At 43.2% G+C, this 11,633-nt stretch overlaps 1 protein-coding gene across 4 annotated transcripts in view; it reads left to right on the top strand.

The window, feature by feature from the left end:
• Positions 1 to 232: 232 nt before the first annotated feature.
• Positions 233 to 11,633, top strand: part of CELF2 (CUGBP Elav-like family member 2) — a 634,914-nt gene continuing 623,513 nt past the window's right edge. For all 4 annotated transcript variants that reach the window (XM_081330781.1, XM_081330780.1, XM_081330779.1 and 1 more), the window contains exon 1: positions 233 to 2,155. In XM_081330781.1, the coding sequence (XP_081186907.1) occupies positions 2,103 to 2,155 (53 nt within the window). In that variant the 5' untranslated portion in view covers positions 233 to 2,102. The remainder of the gene's footprint in view (positions 2,156 to 11,633) is intronic.

Raw genomic sequence — 11,633 nt, 5'->3', positions numbered from 1 at the left:
ACCTCATGTGAAGACCTAACTCTCTAGATAAGTCTGTAATGCTAGGAAACGTGGAAGGAGAATGAAGACCTTAGCAAGGTGGATGGACTCAGCTACAGTGGTGATGAAGGCACCTTGGAAGACCTGCAAGACCAGGTTAAGGATACATCATGTGTCTATGTCATTGCTAAGAGCTGACACTTCGTTGGTACATAATCCAGGCAAGCCATACAATCCTCAGAGAAGTCCATTATCCTGGGAAAAGTGAAAGAAGAGATGAGGATGACCAGCAGCATGTGGACAGACACAGTTACCATGGCAATGAGGGTAACAGTAGAACACCTGAAAGACCAGGTGAGGGACAGATGGGCCTGGAGAATATCCACCTATGTGATGGCTAAGAGTCAACATTGAGTCAATGGCACGTAATCATTAATCAGCCTGCCCCCAAAACATGCCATTTCTAGGTGGTCTTTTGTTCATATTAGTAACCAGGACAATGTTGCTCATCTTCTTTCTCCCAACCCCATTTTAACTGAGTCCCACATATTGTGACAACCTAGAAAGTTGGAGGCATCCAGGTGTCAAGCTCCTTTTTTGGAGGTGTGTGTGTGGTGGGGTGACTTTTCCCCACTTAAGAACATTAGTGATGTATGGTCAGACTATTGCACCTTTGAAAATTAACAAATCGGAAGCCTGCTGCAAAAGTAGAAAGAACCAGGCTGAGGTAAACTTCAAATGTTGGGTGGGGGGGGGGAAGAGAAAAGATAAGAAAAGATGAGAAGAGAGAAAAGAGAAGAATAAAAAGAGAAAAGAAGAGAGGAGAAAAGAGAAAAGAGGAGAGAAAAAAGAGAAGAAAAGAGAAGATCAAGAGTAAAAAGAGAAGAAGAGTAAAAAAGAAGAAAGAAGAGTAAAAATAAAAAGAGGGAAGGGAAGGGAAAGGAGGAGAGGAGAGGAGAGAAGAGAAGAAAAGATCAAGAGTAAAAAGAGAAGAGAAAGAGTAAAAAGAAGAGTAAAAATAAAAAGGGAGAAGGGAGGGGAAGGGAGAAGAGAGAAGAGAAGAAAAGATCAAGAGTAAAAAGAAAAGAGGAAGAGTAAAAAGAAGAGACAAGAGTAAAAATAAAAAGGGAGAAGGGAAGGGAGAAGAGAGGAGAAGAGAGAAGAGAAGATCAAGAGCAAAAAGAGAAGATCGAGTAAAAAGAAGAGAGTGAAAATAAAAAGGGAGGAGGGGAAGGGGGAAGAGAGGAGAAGAGAGAAGAGAAGATCAAGAGTAAAAAGAGAAGAGAAGAGAGAGAGTAAAAAGAAGAGAGAAGAGTGAAAATAAAAAGGGAGAAGGGAGAAGGGAAGGGAGAGAAGAGAAGAGAAGAGAAGGGAAGGGAAGGGAAGGGAAGGGGAAGGGAAGGGAAGGGAAGGGAAGGGAAGGGAAGGGAAGAGAAGAGAAGAGAAGAGAAGAGAAGAGAAGAGAAGAGAAGAGAAGAGAAGAGAAGAGAAGAGAAGAGAAGAGAAGAGAAGAGGATGGCTGAGTTTTTAGAGTGTCACAAAACCGGGGAGACACACAGACACACACAGACACCCCCCCCCCCTAAATTCTGCCCTCTGATCCCCGTTGTTGAGCCGGAAAGTCCGGCCGTCTGGAGAGCAGCCTGTCTCTCCCCCCCTCCCCTCCCCCAGCCCAGCCCGGCCAACAGCGACCCTTCGGCGGGCGGCGATCCGCTCCGGGTTGAGCCTCGCCCGGGCCTGCCGGCTGCAGAGGCGTCCGGTGCGGGGAGGCCGAGGCGAGGCGAAAGGGCAGCGCTCCCCCTCCCCCCCCTGGCTTTTCTTTCCCAAAGGCGAGAGAGAGAAAGTCCGGAGAAGCGGCGGCGGCGGTGCTTTGATCAAGCAGGGAGACGCAGCCCGGCTCCTTTCCCTTCCTTCGCCAGAAGCAAGCAAGCAAGCCAGGCGGAGGAAGGCGCCGAGTCCGCGCTGCTTTTCTCCTTCCTTTCTCGGCCGCTTTGGGCTTTTTGGCGGTCCCGGTTCCCGCCCAGCGGAGCGCCCCAGTTGCCGGCCGCATCTCCGAAGCCGCTGGTGGCCTTTAAACGGAAAGAGAGAGAGAGAGAGAGAGAGAGAGAGAGAGAGAGGGAACGATGGTTTCTATCCTCCCCGACTTGGACCCTGGGAAAAGCTGGAAAGTTTTAAGGTAAAGTTGATTTTCCTGCTTTTCTTTTTTTTTCTCTCTCTCTCTCTCTCTCGCGCGCGCTGGCAGCTCCGCCGGACCCGGCTTCTTCTGAGTAAATCCGAAGTAAACCAAACTCGGTCGGACGGAGTCACACACACGACACACACACACGACACACACACACACACTTTCTGAGTAAATCCGAAGTAAACCAAACTCGGTCGGACGGAGTCACACACACCACACACACACACACACACACACACTTTCTGAGTAAATCCGAAGTAAACCAAACTCGGTCGGACGGAGTCACACACACACACACACACACACACACACACACACACACACACAAACACGAGGGGGAGAGGCGGGACATGTTACCTCTTAGGCCCCGGGAAGTTTTGTGAACTTTCAGATTTAAGATTCCTCCCCTCTCTTCCCCCACCCCGCTACTTCTCTTTCCCCTCCCCCCTCCTCTTCCCCTTCTCCCCCTTCCCTCCTCTTCTCTCTCTTCCTCCCTCCCTCTCTCCCCCTGGTCTTCCCCCCTTTCCTCCTCTTCCTCCCTCCCTCTCCCTCCCTTCTCTTCTCCCTTTTCCCTTCTCCTTTCTCTCTTCCTCCCTCCCTCTCTCCCCCTTGTCTTCCCCCCCTTTCCTCCTCTTCTCTCTCTTCCTCCCTCCCTCTCTCCCCCTTGTCTTCTCCCTTTTCCCTCCTCTTCTCTCTCTTCCTCCCTCCCTCTCCCTCCCTTCTCTTCTCCCTTTTCCCTCCTCTTCTCTCTCTTCCTCCCTCCCTCTCTCCCCCTCGTCTTCCCCCCTTTCCTCCTCTTCCTCCCTCCCTCTCTCTCCCTTCTCTTCTCCCTTCTCCCTTCTCTTTTCTCTCTTCCCCCCTCCCCAACTCTCCCCTTCTCCTCTTCTCTTCTCTTCTCTCTCCCTCCTCTCCCTCTCCCTCTCCTCCCCCTCCTCTTCTCTCCCCCCTTCTCCCCCCAACCCCGTTTCCAATTAGTTCCTTTTTTAAGATCGGGAGAGGGAAAGAGACACTAGACAGATTTTTACTAACGGCGAGGGGGGGCTGGGGGGGGAAGAGGAGGACGGGGAGGACTTAAAGAGAGAGAAAGTGGTTTTTCTTCCAGCCCTGAAAAGGATTTCGTGTCAAAAAGTGAAAGTTGGAAAAACTTTCCGGCTGGCTGAGCTGAACGGTTTTTAGAGAAGATGCCCTGAACGGCTGTTATCGATATATATTTCATTCCGTTCTTTTTCAGTTGCCTGGAAGATTTGGGGAAACTATGGCTTTTGTAGGATAAAACTGGAAGACCCAAATATTCTGCTTCTTTGGCTGTTGGAATTTTTTTTTAATTTTATCTTATTAGTTTATTTTGTGTCTATTTTATTTTTTTTATTTTTTGATGAAAAGCGCAAGAGATGCATTGGACCCTCATCCGGTGAAAACTGAACGTGTGTGTGGCAGAAAGATTCTAAAATCCCCATTTCACTTACTTCCTGACGCCAACTTTATTTTTATTTTTTATTTCTGGGAGGGCTCCCCACTTTGCAAAGGATTTTTAAGGCCTGGCAGGGCTTACAAACTCTCAAATCCCTGGTGCAATCTTTTAAATGAACCCACGGCTGGTTAGTTTTTCTCCCTACGTTTTGGCTAGGTGGACAGGCATTTGAAGGAACAAAAACAAACCACAGCATTGCTTACGATTGTGTTGATTTTGTGCACACTTTGGGAACCCACTTAAGAAAGGATGTTGTATGAATGGATTCAGGTGGGGTAGAGGATTTACTTCAATGCTGCCATTTGCCATAGAGCAGTGGCCTTCAAACCTGGCCCTTTTATGACTTATGGACTTCAACTCCCAGAATTCCTCAGCAATTCTGGGAGTTGAAGTCCACAAGTCATAAAAGGGCCAAGTTTGAAGAGCCCTGCCTTAGAGGTTTTCAGACCTACTGTGTATACAATGATGATTGGAGTAGTTTGTACTTATTTGGGTGTGTGTGTGTGTGTGTGTGTGTGTGTGTGTGTGTGTGTGTTTTAAAGGCTCAGCCAGAATGAAGGATTTCCAGGGTCTGGCCTTCAACTTTGGGGAGGCCTTATAGCCATTGTTACAAGCTTGATGGTGGGTTTGTTTACTAGCCATCTTCTTTATGGATGAATGCCTGTGGAGATCCCCACTCATGCAGGTCATGGTTGCCCCAAAGTTTCTTTTTCAAAAGGCCACTGGACTTTGTTTTTCCTTGAAGACCTTTCACTTCTCATCCAAGAAGCTTCTTCAATTCTATCTGAACGGTGGAGGGATGGAAGGATTTATATTCCTTGCAGTCATCTGGAAGATTCCACACCCACTTGCACTATTCAGGTGACTCCCGAGGGCACAGGTAAACCTTCCAGTGGCCTTAATCATTCCCAGAAAGAGTACTAACGACCAGATGACTCCAAGGAATATAAATCCTTCCATCCCTCCACCGTTCAGTCAGAACTTAAGAAGCTTCTTGGGATGAGAAGTGAAACGTCTTCAAGGGAAAACGAAGTCCAGTGGCCTTTTGAAAAAAAAAAGCACCTTTGGGTTCTTATGGATGAGCATTTGGTTTCTCTGGAGCAATATTCTTGACCTTGGCAACTTCAACATGCATGGACTTCAATTCCCAGAAATTTGGAAGTTGAAGTCTACCCATCTTAAAATAGAATAGAATAGAATAGAATAGAGTAGAGTAGAGTAGAGTAGAGTAGAGTACAGTACAGTACAGTACAGTACAGTACAGTACAATACAGCACAATACAATACAATACAATACAATAGAAAATATGGAATGGGAATAGAATAGAATAGAATAGAATAGAATAGAATAGAATAGAATAGAATAGAATAGAATAGAATAGAATAGAATAGAATAGAATAGAATAGAATAGAATAGAATAGAATAGAATAGAATAGAATAAGTGGAGTGGAATGGAATTGGAAGGGACCTTGGAGGTCTTCTAGTCCAGCCCCCTGTTCAAGCAGGAGGACCTATACCATCTCAGACAAATGACTGTCCAGTCTCCTCTTTAAAACCTCCAGTGATGGAGCGCCCACAATTTCTGGGGGCAAGCTATTCCAGTGGTTGATTATCCTCACTGCCAGGAAGTTTCTCCTTAATTCCAGGTTGCTTCTCTCTTTGATCAGTTTCCAACCATTGTTTCTCGTTCTTCCCTCTGGTGCTCTGGTGAACAACCACATGGCCAAAGTTGAGAAACAGTGTTTGAGAGGCTGGGTGGGAGACAGAGAGAGAGAAATCAGCATCAGGAACAAAGCTTAAACTTGAGGAAGCCAAGTTGCCTGTTCTTTAGCACTTGGTCATTCAGATCTTAGATGGTTGAGGGTAGGTTATCTTGACTGAGGAAGTTGTTTCAGAAAATGAGGGATGATGGCATGGAAATGTCCCTCTCTTTTATTCTGCAAAGAGCAGAAGAGGTTTAGCTGGGGGGGGGGGGAATGGCCACAACAGAAGTTTCTTAACTTAGACTGAGAATTAGGCCATAAGGTACCCCTTGGCTTACAACGGTTTCTTTAGTGAAATCACTGAAAAAATGGGATTTATGTCCAGTTTTCACACTTAGGACCATTGCAGCATCCCCGTGGTCACGTGATCAAAACTCAGACCCTTGGCAACTGATGCTGCAGTGGAAGCTTGCAAGGTCAGGTATCACCAATAAGCCTTGCTTGAAAGCTCAGCCTGGCACAGATCATTTGTTATCTGCGATGCTCAATGTTATCTGGGATGATCAGATGGTTCCAGGTGCATCCATACCAGGTGTTCCAAAATACCTCTCTTGCATCAGTAGCCATCTTCCAGTACTTGGTTGGCCATCCCAGAGAACAGAGGGTGGACCTATTCTCCAAAGCACCTGAGGACAGGAGAATAAGTAACATTAAACAGATTGTTAAACCTAGAACGAAGGAGAAATTTCCTGTCAGTGAGAACAATTAATCGGTGTCCCAAAGGATGCTTTTTCACCAGGCAACTGGACTTTCTTGGTTTTTTTTTTCTTTAAAGACATTTTGGATAGAGAGGACCGCTGCTTTGAAAGAGGGGTCAAAGAATTGCTGGAATTGGGTATGTCTAGTTTAATGAAGAGATGGATGAGGGGGGGATATGATAGCAGTCTTCCAATATCTCAGGGGCTGCCCCAAAGAAGAGGGAGTCAAGCTATTCTCCAAAGCACCTGAAGGCAGGACAAGAAGCAGCAGATGGAAACTAACCAAAGAGAGAAGCAACCTAGATCTAAGGAGAAATTTCCTGACAATTAGAACAATTAATCAGTGGAGCAACCTGCCACCAGAAGCTGTGAATGCTCCAACACTGGAAGTTTTTAAGAAGAGATTAGACAGCCATTTGTCTGAAATGATATACGGTTTCCTGCCTGAGCAGGGGTTGGACTGGATGACCTCCAAGGTTCCTGCCAAATGTAATAGTATTATTATTATTACCTCCAAGTTTAGAAGACTTCTAAGGTCTCTTCCAATCTTGTTATTCTGTTCTATGATGAATTTGTATTAGCCTGTTGGACTATATCTGTAATTCAGTCAAGTTAGTAAATGAATAACTCTGGTGGGTGGGTGGTTTTCACAACTGGAGGCCCCTTCCAATGGCCTACAAATAGTAGGTCTGTCAACAAACAATATAGAATGGATCCATGGCTACTAAGCCCAGACATGGTTTGTTCTGCCTTTGGATTAGCAAGATCATCTAAACTCGCCATATCAGCATAGCGTTTTGCCTTAAACAAAGCCTCTGTGATTTGAGAATGAACGTGGATGTTAAAATATATAGGCACTTCTAAACCCACATCTCTAAAGCACAATTCTCACCAGTTCTGCCGAGCCTTGTACTACATTTATATGATCTGACTGCAGCCATGTTCACACAGCATGCTCAGTTTTCAAAAATAAGAATGATTTCCTTCAGGCAATTCACCAAGCCATGACAAATAACGGCTGAGTTCACACAACCTCTGCTAAGCAACACAAAGATAAAGCAAGGCTTAAAGTAATGAAAATTAGAATGTTTGGGTCTAGTCTGTTTGAGCATTTTGTTGAAAAGAAGCAAATTGCATTGGACAGATAGTGAGTTTGTTTAAAGTCATGCCGTTCTAAGGTAAAGTCAGTTGAATACATTTGGAAATTATTATTACAGTATGGTTGGTTGCACAGCCAGCCAGATGTTTGGATTGCATTTAGCATTTTTATTCATAGTGAGTCTTTCCAAGGGACCTGGGATAGGCAGATGTGGATGTTTGATGGTGTTAAAGATATTGTCGCAGATGTAAGCTGTTCCCAGTAAAGCTGCCTTTTGCAATTGACTGATGAAGATTTTGTCAGTGCCAGTAATGTTCAAGTGATGCTCCAGATATTTTGGGATTACAGCCTGTTGGTATTATCTTTACTTTCTTTTGCCATTTTTATTACTAGATTTGATACAGCCTACCCACCTTTGGGTGGCTAACAATGTTTAATAAAAGAAACAATTAAAAGTTAATGAACAACACAAAACAAGACTGCTAGAATCACCGTGTTTTTTACCGTGTTTTCCATCAGGGCCTGTGTACAAGTGTTTAAAGCAGGACAATGTGCAAACCTACAGATGCACCTCTGTAAGTGAAATGAGCAGTCTTCAAATTAGATGGTTGGATAAATGGGTGATGATGATAGATAGATAGATAGATAGATAGATAGATAGATAGATAGATAGATAGATAGATAGATGATAGATAGATAGATAGATAGATAAGTTGATAGGTAGATAGGTTAATAGGCAGGTAGGTTGGTAGGTAGGTTGGTAGGTAGCTAGACAGACAGACAGACAGATGATAGATAGATAGATAGATAGATAGATAGATAGATAGATAGATAGATAGACAGACAGACAGACAGACAGACAGACAGATATGAGAGAAAGAGATAGAGACAGACAAACACTGTGAGACAGGATAAATGGATGATAGATAGATAGATAGATAGATAGATAGATAGATAGATAGATAGATAGATAGATAGATGATAGATAGATAAGTTGATAGGTAGGTAGGTTGGTAGGTAGCTAGACAGACAGATACATAGACAGACAGACAGACAGAGACAGACAGACAGACAGACAGACAGACAGACAGACAGATATGAGAGAGAGAGAGACCTAAAGAGAGACAGACAAACTGGGAGACAGACAGGATAAATGGATGATGATAGATAGATAGATAGATAGATAGATAGATAGATAGATAGATAGATAGATAGATAGATCTTCAACAGAAGAGAATATTTGCAGCTCAGGGATGAACTGTAGAGTCTTGGTGTTCTCTGAGCTGGCTTGTTTTCTTGCTGACATTTCATTACCCAATTAGGTAACATCTTCAGTATGAGTATGGGGTTTGCTCTCTGTTTATGTACAAGTGGCTTGCCCTGTGATTGTTGGTGGGGGTGTTGTTTTCTTCTTGTTAGATTCTTAAGCTGTCTATTTGTCTGAGCTGGTAGTTCCTTGATCAGGGATACCCTTCTCTGCACAACAATTACACTAATGTTGATTTTCTTGCCCTCCCTATTCCTCCCCCCCCTGTTCCCCCCCAAGTCTGGTTTTATTAACTGTTAAAGCCATGAAAATCTTATTAGAACATAAAAGCGATCATCCTCCTTGTAGAAAGGAGCGAATCTTTTCCAAACTCAGTTGGAAAAAGTTGTTTTGATGTTGACAGTGTGCTCTTCACTGCAAATGGGGTGGGGGACAGAAACAATGACAAGAACAGACGATTGCCTGCTGCTTAAGACTTTTTATTTATCTTCTGAAAAGGTGAGAATACAACTCCAGGAGTGTTTATTCTTAGCCTGCGATTTAAACAGGTGACCTTGAAAATTCCAACACCAAGCAACAACAGAGATAACTCTCGTGTTACAAAATGGCTATTCTGGGAGGTGCTGAAGAAAATATAGAATTTCTTTCTTTCTTTCTTTCTTTCTTTCTTTCTTTCTTTCTTTCTTTCTTTCTTTCTTTCTTTCTTTCTTTCTTTCTTTCTTTCTTTCTTTCTTTCTTTCTTTCTTTCTTTCTTTCTTTCTTTCTTTCTTTCTTTCTTTCTTGGAATGGGACTCCCTCTATATCCCCTTCCTTAAGAACAGAGGTCTTCAAACATGGCCCTTTTATGTGGACTTCAACTCCCAGAATTCCTGGCTGGCTGAGGAATTCTGGGAATTGAAGTCCACAAGTCATAAAAGAGCCAAGTTTGCAGACCCCTGCTTAAGAACATCAGGTTATGCCCTACTACTTCAAAAGAAGAGGAACAAGGACCAGTAAACTTCAGAGCTCAGATCTGTAGAAAGAGCCCCCACATGTCTGAGCTACACTGATACTTGAAGATATATGGACTTCAGTTCCCAGAATTCTGGGCGTTGAAGTCCACGCTTCTTCAAGTTGCCAAGATTAAGAAACATTGATCTACACCAGGGGTTTTCAAAGTTGGCCCTTTTATGACTTCTGGACTTCAACTCCCAGAATTCCTCAGCCAGCGTGCCAACTTTAAAGGGCCCCTGATCTATATACCATCTAAAATATTTGGACTTTTAGAGATAGGAAGTTGTTAAGCGGATAGGGAAAAATTCTTAGTTAAGGCTAGCATCCCAGCCCAGGGATTTTCAGGTCATGTTTGGAGAACTTCTTGAATTTCAACTTCTCGTTGCATCCAATGTGTGACCTTAATTGGTTAGCCATATCAAAACTGGTTATTGAGACAGAAGAAGCAGTAAACTTGAAGTTGGATTATGTTCACCTCCCTTTTTGAAAAGGATTGGGGATTAACAATTGCTGATCTGTTCTCGGCAGGTCATGCGTTTAATTTGGATGATGGCTAATGTGCACCAAAGGAAGAACAAAGCATAGTGTGATTTCTTAGCTTCAGCAGCTCTGCCAGTAATTAGTTCACCTCTTACTTTTGGCATTTCTGCAAAAGGATTCTTTTACAGGCCCAAATCTACCCGTGATTTAAGATGGAGAGGAAGCTGAGACAGATAAAGGTTATCCTCCTAGAAATCGAAATGCTTTTACAGAAAATGGTGTTGCAAAATTCATCTAGATCTATTTTGTGAAAGATAAAGAAGGGAGAGTGGAACAAGGTGATTACTGGGCATTGTTAAGAAGAGGACACGCTTAATTAAAGTTGAGAAGAGTGATTTGCATGATATTTGCATATGTTAAGAAAAGGTGAGGTCATGGCTTATATTTATAGAGCTGTATAAGCAGAGTTAGGTAGATAATCCTCCAGGTACGATGGTAAGGTAGTCTGCCTATTACAGTCCTGACGGTCATAAGTTGTAAGGATCATAAAACAAATCAGTCACGTGACCAGCCCAAGTTTACAATATTTTTGCAGAGGTTGTTAAGTGAATGTGGCAGTCATTAGCGTGAAGCCATTGTTTGCTTGGGATGCAGCTTTGCCAAAAAAATGGAAGTGAACTCAGGATGCTGTAAACAGCCATAAATGAGACCATGTTGCTGAATGCCCAAGGTGTCATGTGACAGTCATGTGACTTCAGGGGTGCACCGGCCATTGGAACATTGGTTCTAGGTTGTAAGTCCCCTTTTTTTTTAGATAGGTTGAATCTTTGGTCTTCGAACGCTAAACAACTGTTGTAGCTGAGATCTATCTTTATGGGATCTTGGAGTTATTCAGTACAATCCCCTGATCAGTGCAAGATTTATTAAAGTATCACTGACAGAGAACCTGATTGAAGCAAGCAATGGTGAATTCAACACTTCATGTGGCAGTCTGTTCTACAGCTCCTACAGTCAGGAATTTAAAATATTTCCCTTAAAAAATGACAGGGTTGTCCTTTTTTTTAGTGCCATTTGTTTTCATTGGTAAATTAATCTGTGGAAACTCTGGCTCTTATTTGAAACATACTTTTTAATAAAAAATTAACAGGGGTGAGAGTTCAAGAGTCACTTTAATTTTCTGAGCCTTTTTACTTTGATAAGGAAAGGAATTGGTGGAAAGGGGATGCAAATGAGAAGGTTTCCAATAACAATCCTGATTAACTCAAATGTGATTAAAATAACACAGTCTTTTGGTTTTCAGAATGCTCTCTTGATTGGGTCAATAACCTGGCATCTTCCTATGATAAGCACATCATAAAACTCCATGCCTAACACAAATGACTGTGGGAGTTGTAGTTCCAGGTTGTAGTTTCTGGGGAGATTGGCATGTTTCTGTGTCCTTGCACTTCTAGACTTTCTCAGTGGGAAGTTAACTTCTTATAGCAGCATGAATCAATCGCAGTTCTTCAGACCATGAAAAGCCCATGAAAAGTTCTTACAATATATGGATTGAAAGGGACTTTAATGGTCATCTAAGGGGGCACATTGACTCAGTGATTAAAGATGCTGTGCGACGGGATGAGCTCCCGTTACTTGCCCCAGCTCTTGCCCAGTTCAAAAGCATGCAAAGGCGAGTAGATAAATAGGTACCACTTGGGTGG

The sequence above is a fragment of the Vipera berus genome (genome assembly GCF_964194415.1).
Source record: "Vipera berus genome assembly, chromosome: 6".
Lineage (NCBI taxonomy): Eukaryota > Metazoa > Chordata > Lepidosauria > Squamata > Viperidae > Vipera > Vipera berus.
The sequence above is the reverse complement of the archived record's forward strand: the minus strand, read 5'-3'. Positions and strand labels throughout refer to the sequence as shown.